This window comes from Nanorana parkeri, unplaced genomic scaffold, assembly GCF_000935625.1.
Source record: "Nanorana parkeri isolate BGI_ZX_2015 unplaced genomic scaffold, ASM93562v1 scaffold76, whole genome shotgun sequence".
Classification (NCBI taxonomy): domain Eukaryota; kingdom Metazoa; phylum Chordata; class Amphibia; order Anura; family Dicroglossidae; genus Nanorana; species Nanorana parkeri.
This window is the reverse complement of record NW_017306344.1, coordinates 1,873,548-1,893,936: the sequence shown is the minus strand read 5'-3', so window position 1 is coordinate 1,893,936 and position 20,389 is coordinate 1,873,548. Positions and strand designations below refer to the sequence as shown.

The 20,389-nt window shown below is 42.3% G+C and overlaps 1 protein-coding gene across 3 annotated transcripts in view; it reads left to right on the top strand.

Annotated features, from left to right (window-relative positions):
- Window positions 1-3,831: 3,831 nt before the first annotated feature.
- The window catches only part of KCNQ4 (potassium voltage-gated channel subfamily Q member 4), a 158,814-nt gene continuing 142,256 nt past the window's right edge, over window positions 3,832-20,389 (top strand). For all 3 annotated transcript variants that reach the window (XM_018576755.1, XM_018576754.1, XM_018576753.1), the window contains exon 1: window positions 3,832-4,113. In XM_018576755.1, coding sequence (XP_018432257.1) covers window positions 3,839-4,113 — 275 coding nt within the window. In that variant the 5' untranslated portion in view covers window positions 3,832-3,838. The remainder of the gene's footprint in view (window positions 4,114-20,389) is intronic.

The following is a 20,389-nucleotide window of genomic DNA, read 5'->3' as shown; positions in this document are numbered from 1 at the left end:
TTGAATCTACGACTGTCTCTTCATCTCACCTCCTTGTGGTCAACAATTTAAGGTACCCGTGAACATGAGATGGCAGTCATCCAATCTGCCTGTTTTTAGTTGGATCGGGTGACAACCTCATGTTTGTAGGTATCTACAGTCAATGCCAGTTGATATTTTTGGGGGCATACACAGCTTAGATCAATTGTAAATGGTGTTTTAACATCGTTAAAATTAAGGATGCACCGTTACCGTTTTTGCGGTATCGAGTACCAATATTTTGCCTTTCGTACTCGCCGATACCGAGTACCTATTCCAGTGCTTCCACTTGCATGGAGTCAGCTTTCCGGGTTATGAGGATAGCCAGATGGTAGGTTTTATTATTATTACCGTATACGGGATTTATATAGTGCCAACAGTTTGTGCAGCGCTTTACAATATAAGGAAGACATTACAATCACAATACAATTCAAGACAAGATGGTAAGGAGGGCCCTGCCCCTGAGGGCTTACAGTCTAAAGGAAGGGGGAAGTGATACATGAGGAGTTAGCTGTGTGGGCTGTGTGAATTGTTTGAGAAAGTGATAGTTCAGTGGTTAGGTTGAGGTGAGATAGGCTTCCCTGAAGAGATGAGTCTTAAGGGATCGCCTAAAGGCAGTCCGAGTGGGAGTAAGACGGACAGGTTGGGGTAAGGAGTTCCAAAGAATGGGGGAGACTTTAGAGAAGTCCTAGAGGCAAACATAGGAGGAGCTGACTAGGGAGCTAGAGAGCAGGAGGTCTTGGGAGGAGCATAGGGGACGGTTAGGGTGATACTTTGAGACCAGGTTTGAGATATAGCCAGGGGCAGAGTTGTGGATGGCTTTGTAACAGGGGGGTTGCAGACACTGAGCGGTTGGTTAGGTGGATAAGTCTAGAAGTTGCATTCATGATAGACTGAAGAGGGGATAGCCTGTTTAGAGGTAGGCCAATGAGGAGGGAGTTGCAATAGTCGAGACGAGAGATAATAAGGGAGTATATGAGTAATTTTGTGGTTTAATTGGTGAGGAAGGGGTGTATTTTGGAGATGTTACGAAGGTGAAGATGGCAGGATTTGGCTAGTGATTGGATGTGGGGAAGAAAGGTGAGTCGAGGATGACACCTAGCACCTTATATAAGGACACTGAGGGGGTGAGTTGTGGAGTAGAAAGATATATTTGAGTGTCATCGGCTTAGAGATTGGAAGCCATGTGAGGTGATCAACTGACCAAGAGAGGAAGTGTAGCTAGAGAAGAGAAGGGGTCCAAGGACAGAGCCTTGGGGGACCCCTACAGAAGGAGGAGAGGAGGAGTTAGATTTGTAGGTGACACTAAAGGAGCGCTTAGATAGGTATGAGGAGAATCATGAGAGAGCAGAGTCTTGTAGGCCAAGCGAGTGGAGTATTTTGAGGAGCAGTGGGTGTTCAACTGTCAAAAGCGGCAGAGAGGTCTAATGACATGCCGCCCGGGTTCCTGATTGCCCGGGAAACTGGCTCCATGTTGTTTGGCCAGCTTGATTGTGATTGCCCGGTATACCGGCTTCCCAGCCAATCAGCATCGAGCCGGCTTCCCATCCAATCAGGAAGCAGGTCATTACTCGCCAGCCGGCTTCCTGATTGCCCGGGAAGCCATCTCCATGTTACCCTACGGCACTGCCGGTCAGAGGAAAATTTCCTCTGACCGAAAGTTCCGGTAAAGGTATCGGAGTATTTGGACGAGTACGAGTATTCACCCAAATAATCGGTATCGGGGCATCCCTAGTTAAAACCCCATCTACGGTTGTTCTAGGCTGTGTATCATATTTCTGGGGGTGTTGTGCTTGGTACTTGGGATACCACATAGTTTGTGGTGTACCACTCTATGGGGGCCATACACAGCTTAGAACAATTGTAAATGGGGTTTTAAAGGTCACCATCACCCCATAGTTTGTTTTGTACCACTCTAACATTTTTAGGGGGATATAATGATCAGGTTATAACACCTTCCCCAGTCATTATTGTTTCACCTGCAAATGCCAGCATCAGAGGCTTCTGAGTGTAAACCTTCCCCACACCTCTCCAGTGTATAAGACAGTATGCTCAGACAAGCCAAGTGCTCATGTTTATGCAGTAGACATGTGCACTGCCAATGGGTGAATGCATCAGAGATTGGGTGAATGCATCAGAGATTGGGTGAATGCATCAGAGATTGGGTGAATATAGCAGTCAGAGCTGTGGAGTTTTTTTTAAGATGCTAGGGACTGATGTTTTCTTTTTTTTTGCCCAAACTATAGTTGGGCTTATAGTTACTGGGTCAGCATCGCAGTCAGGCAACTGGCATTTTAAGACGGAGGTCAGTTGTAACAGCCCCCTTTATTCCTTTGGTTAGTCTACTATAAAGGAAACCCTTCCTTCTGAAAATAGCACTTTCATGGTTGCCATGCTTTTCCCTCTGGTGCCAGTACTTTTTGAGTCCCTGAACAGAAGCTGTATATAGAACACTTATTCCACTTTCACTATACGCATTCTTGCCCGACTCACTCATTTAGAAAGTGCTAAAGACATAGTCAATCAGGCAATTTGCATTTCACTAGGAGATCAGCAGTGACAAACCTATTACTACAGAACAAATGATAAAGCTCTACTTCAGGACAAGCAAATATTATCTACTACAAGAGGCAGCTGCATTCTAACATGGGTCTTGGCATGCTTTGTGTATTTCTTCCAGACCTGTGCAGTCATCCAGAGTGAAATCTGGAGCTTCCTGTCATAAAGACCAGTCACTGCTGTTCTCTCTTCATGTGCAGGGTGACAGGTCTTGTATCCGCCCACTCTTGTATTTCTCTGCAGGCAGCATGTAGTGGGTGGGATCTTCTGTGTCCCTCTTTCAGCTGTATAGGTTATGTACAGCACAGTGATGATGTCACTGCTGCGTTCAGAAGATAGCATCCGAGTTTGCCAAGGTGTTTTGTGCAAACAAAGTGGATTTTTAGCCTTTGTGGCTATTAAATAATATAAAAAGAACATCAGGAAATATAAAATGCCATATCTCTGCACAGTTATCTGTGCGGAGATATGGCAAACTACCCTTCCTAGCTGGTGGCGAGCTGTGGGTATAGCCACAACCACTTGATTGCCCTGTATCTGGCCGCTCATCAATAGATGCCCATTGGGCTGGCAGCAGAAAGGAGTCAGCGTGGGCAGCTGGCACTGCCAGATCTTCGCACTGAGGCGCCCTGTGTTCAGCTAGAATATTGGAAGTAAAAGCCATCTCTCTTGGCATCCTACCATTTACTAAAGATGGTCCTAATTCTTTATGGGCACCGCTTTTCTTTTCACACAGCTCCATCATGGTGCTGAGCCGGGGCATGACAAAGTAAAATCGGCGCTGCCACTGTGATCTGCGTGCACTAGCAGAAGCTGAGCATTGTTGTAGAGAGGAAAAAACCCCAAAAGACTAGAGGAAGGAAGATGGGGGTGGGGTGGAGGTGATGTAGACGAAGATAGTAAAGTGACAGAGGCACGTGGCTGGCATAGGGTGCTGGATCGGTGACCGTTCCTGGAAGATCTCGCAGGGATCGGAGAGGGGGGTGGTCTCTTCAATAAGGAGGGCTTGGTAGACGGGACAGTGGGGATCTAACAGGAGAGAACATTGCTAGTCGGGGCATTGGCATGCCAAGCAGCTGCGGGCTCTGCTTTCCAGCTGGCACTCCGCAAACTTTCTTCTTCTTTATTTTACTGTAATGGAAGCGAAAGTTTCCCCAAGACAACTCCATCCGAAGCCTGCTACTTCTGCTGTCGGCCGGCGCTAGCTCGCCATCCCTGGACCGTCTTCTCCTTGGAATGAGCTGAAAGCCCTCGAGGGATCATGACAGTGGGGGCACAGCCCCAGGCAGACAATGGCCGGGTGCCGTCCTTGTCCCTGGCACCCGTCCCCGGCCAGGACAGCGGCATGGAGTTCGTGGCACTGACAGCGGTGCAGACTGACAGCGGCATTCCCCGGCGCCTGGGGCTCCTGGGCACCCCTCTGCCGGGGCCACCGCGGAGCTCAGCATCGCACAAGAGGTACCGCAGGCTGCAGAACTATCTGTACAACGTGCTGGAGAGACCCCGAGGATGGGCCTTCGTTTACCATGCCTTCATGTGAGTACTGACACCCATGCCTTCCACTGCCCCGCTGACCATACACTCGGCAATCTGCTATAAGGTGACCATACATTATACAATCTGGTTTAAGGTGACCATACACTGGACAATCTGGTTTAAGGTGACCATACACTGGACAATCTGGTTTAAGGTGACCATACACTGGACAATCTGGTTTAAGGTGACCATACACTAAACAATTTGGTTTCAGATGATCATACAATCTGGTTTAAGATGACCATACAGAGTACAATTTGGTTTAAGATGACCATACACAGTACAGTCTGGTTTAAGCTGGCTATTTATCAAAACTGGAGCAGACAGAATCTGGAGCAGTTGCCCATGGCAACCAATCAGCTTCTATCTTTTCATTTTCAAAGCTTAACTGAACAAACTGAAGAGAGAAGCTGATTGGTTACTATGGTACTATGATAATTCCCCCCCCCCCCCCAAATCTATTTTATATCTACCATCAACTATGTAGTACAAGGGCCTGCCTGATTTAATACAAACTGAATGTCTTGTTTACATCTGACCTCATACTACATCGTTTTGGTAGATCTAAGGGAGATTGTACAGAGATTGCAAATGTATGACCAGCTTTTGATCTAAATCTAACGATGTACTGTAAAAGCCTGCCTGATTTGGTAGTAATTGAATGGATTGTTTAGGTTTGTCCCTCTATGACAAGGTTTTGGTAGGTTTTGCTCACTCTCTCAATCTCCTCTAGACCTACCAGTAAGAGTCTAATGCAAGGGGCCTGCCTGATTGGATAGTTTAAGCGGGTGCTTGTATTGCATAGTTGTGGTTGCTTTGTATCGTGTATGGTGACACTAAAGGGGATTGTACTATCCCATCAGATTGTATAGTGTATGGGCAGTTTTATAGCAGCAGCTTATGTGCAGTGTGCTGGTTAAGTCCTATACGCTGCTATATATAACATGGGGCTGCCTATCTATCTCTCACTGCAGAAGTAGCATTGTAGGCACACAAGTATATCTAGATGTCCCATTCATCTATCATACAACACAACCATCCTCATGTTTCAGGAGAAGCAAAAGAAAACGGTTTCTAAAAAAAACAAAAGACTGCCGTTCCCTTAAGAAGCAGCGCAGATGCTGTGGAAGTAAAGGGGTCAATGTAAATTTGATTGCTGTACTATTTCTGCTCTGCAAACTATAGCGATGGGTCTGTGCTGTGGGGAGAGATTCTGAAAATCAGCCTGCCTGGTTTTCTGGGATCTGTAATATTGCCAGGGTTGCCATGGCATTTACGAGTGCACTCGGTGTTTAGTTAAAGGACATTTCTCATGATATATGCTATTTATTATTCAGGCGATGGATAAAGGAAGCCATTCATATGAATGCCCTAGTTTGAACACTTCCACGGATGACATTTTTTAAAAAAAAAAAAAAAAAAAGTCACTTGTTTAGCTTGAGGATCTCTCTTCATACCATAGAAGAGCTTGTTTTGGGATTTATGACGTTTTGGACGAGTGTTCCTTCCTCGCGGCCTGAAAGTAAACCCTGATCTGATCTGTATACATAGGTAAGCAAGCGCTAACCCACTGTAACCATCGCAGGTCAGCTTCTTGACTGTCTATGCTAAGCAGATGGAAGATGATTCCTAATTGGTTCACAGGCTTTACGATAAATGATTCCATTGACATCATCAGGTGTAGGAAACCTCGGCACACCAGCTGCTGTGGAACTACACGTCCCATGAGGCATTGCAAAACTCCAACATCCACAGGCGTGACTCCCAGAGACAGATGCATAATGGCATTTGTAGTTTTATAACAACTGGAGTGCCGACGATGCATACCCCAGTGCTATTAAATCTGGACAGATCCCGGGAGGCAGGTTGCCAATTCTTCTTATAATTACAACTGGTTCCCAACTTTTAAGGTTTTCACTAGTTGTCAATGGACCTGGCTTCTGGATTGGACAGACTGGCACCTGAATTCTATATTAGTTTGTCCACCCCTGAATTACATAAACTATTTTCAATATTGTCTTTGCTTGTTTGTACTGCACTGTGATATAGGGCACTGCTGGACAAATCCCATGAGCCATGTAGCTAATGCCCCTTAAAAATGACAGCTGGTGCTGAACTTTTGAGGTTTTCTCAAGTTGTTGTCAATGGACCTGGCTCCTGGATTGGACAGAGTGACTCCTGAATTCCATATCAATTTGGCCACCTAAACCATTTTTAATATTTTCTACCCTTGTTTGTGCCACATTGTACTGCACTATGAGCTTGATCAGGGCTGACAAATCCCTGGAGCCAGGTAGCCAATGCTGCTTAACAATTACAGCTAGTGCCCAACTTTTAAGGTTTTCTCTAGTTGTTGTCATGGTACCTGGATCCTGAAAAAAAAATCTTGCTAGCTGCTGGATTGGCAGACTGGCTCCCGAATGCCATGTCCACCCCTGAATTAACTAAACCATTTTCAATATTTTCTACCCTTGTTTGTATTGCACTATGAGATAATTCTTTAATATTGATTGGACCATGGGCAAACATTTTTTCGGGCTTTCCCCCACCCCTACCCACCACGCCCCGCCCCATACCATGCGATAGGAGCAAATACGAGAAGACGTCTCAAATGGAGACGCGACACCACGTAAGACATGACCCCGCATGAGATGTCACAAGGTCACGCTACACAGCGTACGGCAGGGGCAGAACAACAGTATGTGATGCTGATTGCGTATTAAACAGAACGGTACCCATGTGTATCTTTTGCTGGCTCAAGGGGCAGCTGCTTTGAGCCCCACAGCAATGACTGGGCTTGGGGCAACTGCCCCGTTTGCCCCGCATTAAAGACGGCTCGGAAGGGCAGCGTTGGACAAATCCCAGGAGCCAGAAAGCCAATGCTCCTTAAAAAGGACATCTGGTGCCCAACTTTTGAGATTTCCTTGAGTTGTTGGTCTGGATTGTACAGACTGGCTCCTAAATTCCACATTAATTTGTGCACTCCTGAATTAAATAAGCCATGTTCAATATCTTCTACCCATGTTTGATCCACTTTATACTGCACTATGAGATAGACCAGCGAAGGACAAATAGTGGGAGCCAGGTAGCCAATGCTCCCGAAAAATTCTAGCTGGTGCCCAATGTTTGAGGTTTTCCCTAGCTGTTGTCAACGGCTCTAGCTCCTAAAAAAATCTGCTGGCTGCTGGATTGGACAGACTGGCTCCTGAATTCCATATTAATGTGTCCGCCCCTGAGATAGGGTGATCCTAATACCACAGAAGACAAGGAAGTGCCATAGAAAGGAAACGTTACCAAAAATTTAATATAAGAGATGTTTAGATCAGTAAATTTTATCCTTTTATCCTTTCCTTTTTTTTTTTTTTACTATGGACCAAATCCTGTACCCAAGCCCCCAGGACTGTTACCTATACCTGTCCTGCTGGGAGCCAGTGGATTGATGTGCCTGTACTGCTCCATCCCACTTACAGGTCTGACATGCTGGGGAGGAGTGGTCACATACAACTCCTAACATTTGAATTATTCCACGTGTATGACTGTTAGCAGCATGGGAAACCCCCATAGACAGTTTTATTAAACCGAAACAGATGGAGTTTTTCTGATTACATTGTGTTAATTATGTTTTGGGTTCAGATGCAAATAGTGCTGCGCAGAAGGTGTTCTTTAATATAAACAACAATATTATTATTATAATATGTATGTAGCTATTACTGTTATTTTTCTGCATATGTGTTTATTTGTACAATGTTGTTACAACACTATTACATTGTGTTTTATTTATTGCCTGGTTATTGTTGTCAAGCTTGTATATTTTACATGTAACGCTTCAAGGGTTTGCTTTAGAGACCCAGTTTAACCCTACACTGTAGATGTGTATCAGAATGGTGCAATTCAGCTCTGCCCCCACCTACTCCGGGAACACGACCTGTCATAAACAGCTTGTGTGAGACTTAATTTGAAAGGTTATAGTATTGTGGTTCTCTGGTTTTGAGTCATGTTCTCTTGTGACATACATAAATAGACTGTGCTTGGTTAAACTAGCCAGTGATCCCACCATAAAAATGACAAGAATGTTTTGGAGTGTCCCAAAGGCTGTAGCAAGGGATGCTGAAATCAGCAACAATGCTCATTATGTTGTTGCTGATTTATATAACCCTGGGCAGGAATTATTGCCATAACAACCAATCAGATTTCAGCGTTCATTTTGTTAGTGTGAGAAATGCTGCAATTGTTAATAGATCTACTTCTGTGCCTATAGCTCTCTTTATAACCTCTGATAGAGCATAGCTATAACTATACATATTAGGTAGTGTTGAGAAGCAGGAAAGGATATGCAATATTTATGGCACCATATAACAGAATATACAGTATGTTTAAAAAGGATGTATTTAATGCACTTGTGAAAGGTTACACGCATCTTGGGAAAAAGATATAGTGCATATACGATGTGTTCAGTCAGCATACACATCCCATTGTCAACACAACGGTGCATACTGTGCATACTGTGCATACTGTTCTGTCATATACTTTTTTTTATATCAAATAATCTCAAATATCTCTAAAACATACTACCAAGGTCTAAATTCTTCCTTTCATTATATCACAGCAGGACTACTATACCTAGAATTAGCTTTCCTTTCTGCATACTCGTTTTGCCTAGTTACTATCAGCAGGGCAATCCCCGCATTTTTCAAATGTTCCTGTTCCTCTATCTCCCGCAGAATGCCCTAGCAAGCAAAGAGCAGCACTGCTATTTTTTTCCTATAGCAGTGCTTTCTTCATATTACATCGTGGTGGTCTCCAACAGTCCAACAGTTCTGGGTTGTTTTCCAGTGGATAAAGCTTACACATATCTTCAAACCTGTTATTGAATTGCGGGGTCATGATTTTGGATGAACTATACTGATCACTTTCTGCTCAAATACCTCATTTTGGAGATCCATCCATTGATATATCTAAGAAACACCATTCCCCACAACTGATAAATCACATGTTGACACATGGTTCATGCATGAAACCAATTTCATTGTTTGATACCAGGAACCCATCAGGCCATTATGGCCCTAGTTTATTACAGACAGTAGACACAGCTTGGGACGTTACTACAAGAAATAAGATACTGCAGAGCATACAGCAGTGTAAAATTGACCTGCATGTCAGATTAATCAGGGATAATAGGCCTAAATGGTATATGCCTAGTTTTAAAAGTTATCTGTGGGGATTGGGAGGTGCGGTGAATGTAAGTGATATAATGTGAGATGGTATAGGTACACTGTTCTTCCACTTAGTTTTTTTCTCATTCAAATGATGCACCGGCATGCTGCTAACAAAAGGCAGATCCAAGAACATATGGTAAGCCACTGCCTCATTCTTCCTATGGCTGGCCCACACCTCTGGATGTTGTGTCTTCCATGAGTATGCACTAACAATAAGAATGAATAGGCCAAGAGCCATCTGCAAAGACTGGGTGGCACCCAGCATGATGAAGATCTCTGGAGCAGGGCTGAAAGTAAGGCTTTTGCTCTGTGGGTTACAATAAAGAGAGAGAGGGGAAAGCTTTAAATAAAAACCTCACTAAAAGTGAAGTTGTTCTTTAAGCACTGACAGGACACATGTGCTGGCCTTTTCATTAGAAATATTCAGAGAATCAAACATCTGATTCCAGCAGGGGATATGCCAAAATTAATCCATGCTTTTGCAACATCCAGATTGGATAACTGCAACTACCTCTACTATGGTCTTCCTGAGTACAGCCGCCAGGCTACTTACCCACCAACCCCGTCACTGTCACATCACTCCCTACACTATCTTCTGATTAAATGGAGGATATCCTTAAAAAATGGACTACCCAACTTGGGCCCCGCCTATCTCACACTCACTCACCCCTCTCCTCAGAGAAAGGAAAATAACAGGTGCCCAGAGTCATCTTGAAATCTATTGGATCTTATGCATTCTGTAATGCAGCACCCACAATATGGAACTCACTATGATCCATTGTCCAGGAAGCTCCTTATTGGGATATTTTTAAAAGCAGACTCAAGACTATGACATCTGTTCACCCAGGCTTATAGCAACACCTGACAAATCCTTCTGTTCAAAGATCCCAAGAACATTTTGCTGCAAAATGTTCAGCAAAATGTTGCTTCTGTTTGCGAACTCCGCATCGGGTGACGAACACAACTGCAGCCATCTTCCCTGCTCTGACACATGGTTGTGGCTGCCCTTAGTCGAGATCGCGGTCTGATCACAGTTTGATTCAGTTCGCAACCAATTTGGTTCGCGACCAGAACTGTGGAACAAATTAAGTTCGTGAACCGAGGTACCACTGTATTTGATCAGTCCCTAGGGAGAAACGTGCTATAGAAATATTATTATTATTATTATTATTATTATCTGATAAATTACTCCTTGAGATTTTTCTACAAAGGGACATCTATGTTGGTGATGATATGACCATGGACATACGATTGGTTTACTATCCTACCAAAGTTGGTCACATAAGATGACAATGATGTGTCTCACCATAGCACCATTAAGTGGACCTGCACTTAAATGTTAAAATAAAGCTATGTTTCTGAGGTGATGGAGATGTTGGAAAGTTGAAAGCCCACAATTATCTGTGTTAAGGTGCCCACACACCTTGCGATAATCGTACGATTATCGCGGGAAATCCCACAGTCGTACGATTATCGCCAGGTGTGTGGAAGGCGTGCGAACTCTGCTACTGTAAGGTCGCACAACTTTTATCTTAGGAACATGTTCGAAAACCCACCGAGAATCGTACGATTGTCGGCGGATGTGTTGCATGTTTGTAAGATACATGCCGCACGGGCCAATGTGCGCAAGCGCACACTGCCCTTCAGCATTGCGGTCATCGGAAGCCCGCCCCTCAGCAGGGCGGGCTTGCGATTATCGCAAGTACGATCTGCCTGTCCAAGATAGGCAGATCATACGTTTTTTTAATTACCTTACACCCATGGCAAGACAAAAGTCTTGCCATGGTTGTAAGGTGTGTGCACAGCATTATAAAGCTATGTTAATGGTCTTCCTTGGTAGGAGAAAGGGAGAGTAAGAGTCCATTCACACCAGATGCTTTGGGGCTGCACTGGACATTGTGGTGATGTGCGCTGAAAAAAAGGATGGCATGCAGTACTTATTTGCAGCATAGAAATAAATGAAATGTTACTTGTGACATTTCAATACATTTCTAAAAAAGTAAAAAGTAAAGTAATGCACTGTAGCACATCTGCTGTGTGAATGGACCCTAACAGTCTAACATTTTTATATTTCCTAATGAAACTTCTGCCCTCGTTTGCCTCCAGTACTGCCCTTATAACCAAAAACCTAAGCTTTTACTCAGATGATTTCTGCAGTGGAAGTGATCATCTAATTAATACTAAGTAATGCTTCCAACAAGGAACACATGGCCAAATATCTAGGTTTTTGGTTAAGTGAGCAGCACTGAATTGAGCTTTCATCTTCTCTAGGAAAGCCCAGTATTTCAGCCCTTCTGTTACTCTTTATTTGTCAGTCTCAGCTAGACTGGTAACACAGCTTTGCGTTAATTTAGCACAAGTCAACATAAGCTTTCCTTACCTTCTTCACAATGGTTTACAGGACTTCTGAACAGAACACTACTCCTATTTAATAATCATTTATTCTTATTTATTTGTTTTTTATAAAATAGATTATTATATAAATATATCAGATTCAAGGTTGTATTGGAAAACACAGTCAGAGAGAGAATGTTTCTATGTGATAGATTGTTGTAGGACTATACATACCTTTCTCATGTTAGAAATGTTAATAATTAAGGCTTCATTAGACTGTAACTGCTGTAAGCCCATAAAAGCTATGTATATAAGAGATCAGAGAGGAGCTTCATGTCTATATTATAAATGCATGAGACTTACAGCCTTATGGAGCACTTTGTTCATGTTGTAATGCTTTGAATTATAGTTAGACAAATTAAACCACTCATGAAAGGAATACAAAGACTGTGATTCCCCACCACCAAAATAGTAGTTGTATGATTGTCATGCTGATCTTGTGGGTTTAATACACCTTAAGTTAAAAAAAAAAAAGCAAATTGGCATGCTTTTTATGACGGAATAAGTCTCCTCTGCCATAAAAGCATTTTGCTGCAATTTTTTTTCACTCTATACTGAGCTAGATGCACATGCGCAGCTCAGTGCACATGCTTGGCGTGCCGAGATGAAGTAACTCCTGTGCTGGAGTTACTTCATTGAGGCCCAGCCAATCAATAGGCTGCAGAACCATAATCGGAAAGAAGACCGAGATGAACAAGGAAGCTCCAGCGAGAGGAGCACAGCTCTTCAAGGGATCCGTTTGGCAGGTAAGTCTGCCATAATGTGCTGTACCTACGAGCACATTATGGCTCAAAGCTCCTTGGGCCTTTAATTTACTGACCCTGAATATCTGTGATCTTCATAAAAATTACAGGTCAGAGACTCAGAAAGCACTGAAACCAGAGGTTTAGCATGATGATCCATCCATTAGCATTTATTACAAGGTGCTCAGCAATGGTACCCAACATATTTCTTTCATGACAGATTAGGGATGGCTTCACACCTTTGCGTTTCAGTGATTTGCCCATTACAGCAACACATGGTACTGCTGCATCCACAGTACCTGTTTACCTGTTCATTTCGAATTGGACACCAATGCACTAAAGCAACACGCCTGTGTAGTGACATAATGCAACACCTGGTAACATACTACCCTGCATTGTGGTATGCTGTACTGCTAAAAATGTGGTTACTAGTCGGTTGTGGTTACTATTATGCTGGGGTGCGTTAGAAATCCATAATAAATGAATGGACGGCCTTAATGCAATGCGTGTTACTGCGTGTGCGCCTACTTTATTGCATTGGTCAGGTATAAAGCCAATCTTTAATCTCTCAATCTAGCAGTAAACAGAAACTTTGAAGAATTGGGAAAATGTGTTTGTTGACAACAGACAACAGAGACTACACTATACAGTTCTTAAAATTTTTTATTTTTGACTTCCGGTTCGGACACCCATCACTGCAGCACACGTAACATGCTCCAAGGGACCAATTCAAGCTTATGAAAACATTGTTTGACTGTTCAGGCCACTCTTACTAAGTGGATTCAACTTTACTTACTCGCCCTTGCATACTATCCAGCTACCAATGAATACATTCGTAACCCGCTCGAAAGATCGTTACACTGAACTAACTAAGAAGTGTTGTACGGAGTTGTCTGCCATCTTGGGTACATCACTATAGGATATCTCCACGCTATGAGCAATTGGAGCCGAGGGTCCCCTCCCCTGGTTAAGAAGGGAAATGCCCGATTCGACCTTTCTTTAGGTCAATTAAGAAGGTGAGCACCCCTACATGTGGTGTGGTGCATGCAGTGAATTTGGTGAAGGAACAAGAGTTTTTCATCACTACTGTTTTTTGCATATGGACTTATTCTCAGATCTATGAACGTTCACAGATTTAGTTATACTTGATTCATCTATTGATTCACTATAATTTAGTTATAAGTCACAGATTCATCCAGTGAGTGCTGCATTGTTGGATTGTCAATACTACGGTAAATGTTTTCATGTGTCAGCTCAGCACACTCAGCTATATTTACTAATTATATACCAAATCTTTACGGGATCTACAATTTCCCAAATTCGGCAATAAATGCGGTTGGCCAATTTAACCAGAGGCCGAAGATCTCTGCGTCACATTCATTGCCTAATTGATAATAGAGGACATAATATTACTAATCCTAGGCAGATTAACTCCTTTCTGGGTGATTTTTACCACTCCTTATGTGGGGGAAATGCGGACTCACATGCCTAGGCCCACGACTTTTTAAACTCAATAAAAAAGCTGTCAGAATCTCAGTTGGCACTTCTGAGTGCAGATTTACCTCAGAAAGAGATCCAGAAAACCATTTCTGGTTTGGCCGGGGTAAAGCACCAGGGCCTGATGGATATACTGCAGAGTTTTTTTTTTATTTGTAAAGAATTATATCACCCAGTGCTGCAGGAGGTGTACACTCACATGTGGAGAGATGGACAATACTTACCAACAGGGCAAGAGGCCTATATTAAAGTCATACCAAAACCTCATAAGGATCTTACACTACTAGGTTCTTACAGGCCAATCTCTTTAATTAACCTTGATGCAAAGATCATGTTGAAACTGCTTGCCGATGGACTATCAGTTATTATGCCCAGTCTTATCCACCCAACACAGTTGGGTATTACCAGAGGAAGAGCGGCAACCACAAACATTCGCAAGGTTTTGACAATTTTGGAACAATCTTCTACATGTCCAGGAGTGGGTAATGCGCACATTACAACAGATGCAGAAAAAGCCTTCGACAATGTTCAGTATGACTGGCTATTTGAGGTTTCGAACCGTATGGGTTCTACAGGACCTTTTGTGCAATGTACAGCTCTCCCACAGCAAGGGTACACACACCTGGTTTTCTTTCAGCTCCTATTTCTTTAAAGAAGGGAACTCGCCAAGGATTCCCACTTTCCCTCTTACTTTTTAATTTAGCCATAGAACCCTTATCACAACTCTTGCTTGTAACCAATCTTATTAAGGGCATCCAGGTGGGAAAGGAGGAAGTGCGATCCAAACTATTCGCAGATGACCTCCTCTTCTTTACTTCCAGGATTGAGGAAGATATTCCCAATATTCTGTCAATCCTACAGGATTTTGGCATTATATCGGGATACAAAATAAATATAGACAAGAGAAAAATATTACTCCTGAACCACTCTTCTCTCCCTCCAGAATGCCTGTGTGGCTTTCAAATAGCTAGAACACACATCACCTATTTGGGGATAAAAATAGGAAAACTCCCGTCTTGTATTTACCACCTTAACTGTCCTCCCCTACTGAATAAAATCTTTAAAGAACTTGAAAAATGGGCCTCACTTCCGTTATCTCTTTCTGGTAGGGGTCACTTATTTACAATGGTGAGCTTCCCAAAACTACCATATCCACTTCAAACCATTCCAGTCTTATTGAAACATAGTGATATTAAACAAATAAATATGGCCTATACCAAATTTTTGTGGCAAACCAAAATTTGCACGTATTTCTTTACGTCAACTGATGGCACAGAAAATAGAGGGTACAACATTGCCTGTCTTCTCAAACATTCCTTTGATTGGGTAACTGGCCACCCTCAGTATTTCATCTTCTCGCTAAAAAAAGAAATGGGAGCCCCTTGGTCCCTACCCCCACTTCTGCACACTAGAACATCCAATCTCCCATTACATTTGTAAAATGATATAGTAATAATTAGGGATACAGTCATAGCATGGAGGGAAACTAGATTGAAGTTTGACACCCACCCTTATATATCCAAATATTTACCCATTAAAGGCAATCTGCAATTCCCTCAAGATAAAGAAATCAGGGCATATGACGAGTGGAAATTGAAAGGGGTCTCGACACTGGAGCACATTTATAATCCTGACACTCTCAAACCCTTTTCATTCCTATCTCTACCCACCGCTACCAAATTTCCCCAAATGATTTCTTATTCTATTTTCAAATTCCCCACTATTGGAAGAGTGAAACCCGTAACTCAATTTATTTAATAAAAACTGCTTTACTAGACTCCTTAATAGCCTCTAAACAATACTCCATCTCCACACTCTACCCTCGTTTAAATTCCAAATATCTTTCAAAACAATCTAAATAATCTATCCTAAATGGTATAACATTTTTCCAGATATTGTCGGAAGATTATTAATAGGATACTAAAATGTCAGATCTTGCACACCTAATGAAACTTGGCGACAGACCTAAGTTTATAAGATCATGCCCCAAGTCCTTACTTAACAGCATGCCCAAAAAGTGATATCTCAGGGGCGGATCTTTATCATTGCTTTTGGACTTGTACACCAATCTCCTCTTATTAGAATACAGTCACTGCCTTCCATCCTTAGATTTTAAGATTACTATTGTCATCTGTACAAAAGTCCAGGAACTTGTAGCACTCGTTACCGGAACTCCTAAACGTCTATGAGGGTGCTTGCAATGACCGCGGATGGCGCCGCACTCAGCATAATAAAGTATAGGAACGTCACTAGCACATTGTACTGGTGACGTTCCAATACTTTACTATTGTAATCTGACCCGTGGTTATGCTTGTTTAGCTACTGGGAGCCACTTAGAGGCACATGCAGGACCTTGGTGATGTGGGTGCATATCTGTCTAGTCTTAGCAAGGAGACTGTTGATGACATTTTGGATTTCTTCTAGCACACCTTCGTTGAACAACTTTCTATCTGTGGTAACAACCTTTATGTGGCAAGAACAGCTAGAAGCTACTCTAGATATGAATCTCCATGCAAAAAAGTGGAGTCCTTTCCTTCTACATCAATTTTCCAACCCCGAATTACGGGAGATTGTATCCCCTTTCAGGTACTCTGCTTGGTACTTGGAATGAGAACTGGCGGGTTCCTTGTGCAGATTGGCCCTTCCTGAATGATTGACCTTATAAAAGGGTTAACCCAGCGGCTGATAGCTAAGTCCCATATAATTATTGCTCATTGATGAGAGGTTCTGTATTTTGTTTACGGTGTATTTTTTTCCATGACCAAAAGTTCCTTTATACTACAACTAATTACTATGGGAGACTATTGGGCTTTTGGAATAAAGATGTCTTGTTATAATATCAATGGCTTGAGACTAACCAACGAGGCGAGGCTGCAGATAAACAAACAGATAAGTATGCGGATGAGTGTTAAATGTTTATTCATGTTAATATTGTGTATTAAAAAATTTACTATATGGTTAATATGGCCCATTTCATTCTACCTAATCTCTAGGCCAGGGCTCAAAATTGTTTAAGGCCAAGGCAGGGTTGGGGTGAGGTGGGGCAACTGGTGGCGAGTAACTCTTAAGGCCTGGCTAGTAGCTCAGGACTTGAAATTTTGAGCCCGGCTCTAGGCTACATTCGCCAATATCCTAACTACAAAGATAGAGAACTCGTATGATGGCCTCAACGTTAATGGATAACTGGTAGATGTTGTAACTAGGCCTAGTGGACCACGGGTAGAAAGTTAGAAAATTCACAGGGAGGATAAATCCTAGGATATTGTTTTACTCCCTCCCTTGGTCCTCCTCTGTCACAGTGTCTTGTATATCTCATTTTTTCCTACCAGAATTACTTGACCATTCTTAGTAACTGTTTAATGGCCTATAAATTTTTGGTTCTGTACTTCACTGTCTTTGCACCAACAAGAAAGTTGCTATTTAGGACTTGTGTATAAGCATATATTCTTAATGATTAATAAACTATTTTGGAAAAAAAAATGTTTATTTTTCCGCTGTGATTCTTAAACACGTTGGTTAGTTCCTGGGATTTGTCCAAGCCCGGACTATACAACTTTCACAATACACCATAACAACACCAAAACCATGCATCCGCTTTGTTTATGGGAATGCAGATGCAGCTGTCGTAGCAAAACCGTCCTTCTGTCACAGTAAAGCTAATAGCAAGCTCTTGCTGGACTTGTGACAATGCCGGAGCTGATAAGAAAGCAAGCACCAAAGTGGAGTTACCGCCCATAGCAAACCATCACAATTCTTGTTTTACACATCCATAAAATAAAAGGAAAGTCCTTGTTGGTTGTTATTGCCAAAAATTCCACTTTTGCACGAATTTTTCCTCCCCTTGCTTTATTAAATCAACATTCTATTTGCTGTTTGAATGATGTTCAGGTTTTTTTTTTTTAAGCAGATAGTTTTTATTGAGAATTTCAATATTATTGAGAATTTCAATAATACAGTATAAAGTGAAACTTACTACATCCACAGAGTGAGAGTCATAGACGTGAACACATCAACAAAAGTAACTCGCATGAAACTAGTTACATAGTGTCGTAAAAACTACTTATAGCTGCAAATGATGTGTAAGGACATAATATAATCTGGATGTATTAGGCACGTATGAAGTAACACACACTATAGACTATAGAGAAGGACAAAAATGTAAAGATGTTCAGTTTTAAAACACATGCTTTCCGTCTAAAAAGAAAAGAAGAATTTTAATATCAGACTAGAGATTAAAGGCATCCACACTTATATTCAACACTTACTGTCCTGATCTAACCATCTGACTGAATGGTGTGAAAACGATCTTATTCAACCCCCTACTGAGCACTGGAACACTGCTTGGCGAAACATTGTGCATGAGTTGGTACATAACAGTCTTTAGGGAGATTCTTATAAAAGTAGGGATAATTTTTAGGCAGCTTTAGCCTCTTCAGCTCTTGTATCGGTATGACCCTTAGCCCTCGTTCACACCTGAACGTTTTGTAGCGCGTTTTATGCTCGACGAACGCTCTACAAAACGCTCAAAAATATAAATCCCATTGTATTCAATGGTCTCGTTCCCACCTTGGCATATTTCCGCCCGTCCCTAACGCGCTACAAAACGGCCCACGCCTGAAAAGGTACAGGTACTACTTTGCGTCGTTTTGTTGCGCGTTTCCATTGGGATACAGCCATGTAGCCTTCGGAAACGCGCGACGGTCACGCAACTTTTTTACCGCGACAAACGCGCATATGCAATACGCCTAGGTGTGAACGAGACATTATGGGCCAGAACAGTTATTACATTTTCACTATTGGCCTGTTTTTGTTGACAGCCGGCAATTGATGATAGTAGCAGTGGGAGAGCGTTGGCAGGGCGAGAGAAGCAGAACTTAGGGGATACACCCTGAAAACTTTGTTGACATTTAAGATTTAAGGTTGTTAAGGTCCTCAAGTAGTTATATAAGCCTGTGTTTTGCTCATGCTTACTTTGGCCATGCTTACTAGTTTGCAGTTACACATGGCGGAGGTATTCATCCCCCTGCGTGACAGCTTTGGGTCAATTACCATGCACTAGCTCTTTCACATGAGTGTAAGGGGGGGTGAATCACTATATGCTGTCACATGAGTGTAAGGGGGGTGAATCACTATACCCTGAAGTACCAATTATTTTTTTCTCTCCCAATGGATGAATAGAGTGGAGGGGAAGTAAAGAAATGGACAAAGCAAAGATCTGTTTAACTTCAGGTGACAAATTAAAACAGTGAACTGCTTAACATGTAGGAGCTTGAAAACATCAGAAAGTCCATTTAGTTTACCTCAATTCTGAATTTAACATATTCCAGCCAGAATAGTTAATCTTTCACACTACAGCAAGTGTAACTGCAGCCCTTTGTGCCGTACACCCTCTCTCATTAACAGATGCAGAAGATGGTGCCTAGTACCTGGAAAACACACAGGGGGAATTTATCAAAACTAAAGCAGACAGAATATGGAGCAGTTGCCCATAGTAACCAATCAGGTCTCCCAGGTAACCAATTAAAGCTTAACTGAACAAACTGAACAGAAAAGCTGATAGGTTACTATGGTCAACTGCTCCAGACTCTGTCTGCTCCAGTTTTCATTAATTCCCCCTGCTGTCTTGAGTTTCAGAAGCTTTGATTCAGGGCCATTCAAGCAGGAAACCAGCTGCACTGAATGAATGCTAGGATAAAAATTACAAATACTCAGCAGGTAGGCTGTTTTCTTAGTGAGTTATAATACAAAATTGATGCTTTGTACTGAGCTATAGCATCAGGTATTGATAAGACAATTTTTGACCAGCATATTCCAGACAGCCTAGCTAGACAGGTTGTGATGATGAGGGAAGGAGAGGTACATACAATTTCTCCATCAAACCAGGGCGAAGCACGGTAGACCTTTCTAAAAACATAAGGTATTACTCACATTTTCTCTTTGTGGATTTGTGGTCTTTTCAACATACTGTATACTCCCTTACATCCTGGCACTGTTACTTGCAAGTCCTGTGCTAAAATAAATCACATGAGTGGATAGGATTGGCCATGAGTCCTAAAAGATTTAAACCTTCCGAAAAATACTATCCTGCATTGTGGCTAATAATCTGATTGGTAAAACATGTGGATATTAAAGTTAAACTCCAGTCACTCCCTCGTCACCCATCCCCTCTTCCTTTTTTTTAATGGGGGGGGGGGGAAAGTAGAAAATCATACTCCCGGGCCTCAACAATGATCCACGTTAGTTAAATATTATTTTTTTGGGAATTTGACCCAGTGCTGCCATTTATTGTTACAGCCTTCATATTTATCATATTTTATAGCAGTTAATTCTTCTATACGTCTATAGTAATCCACTCTGCTGAACCATTCCCCCAGCGTTGGAACATTGGCTGTTTTCCAGTGCAGATGGATTAACGCCCTGGCTGCG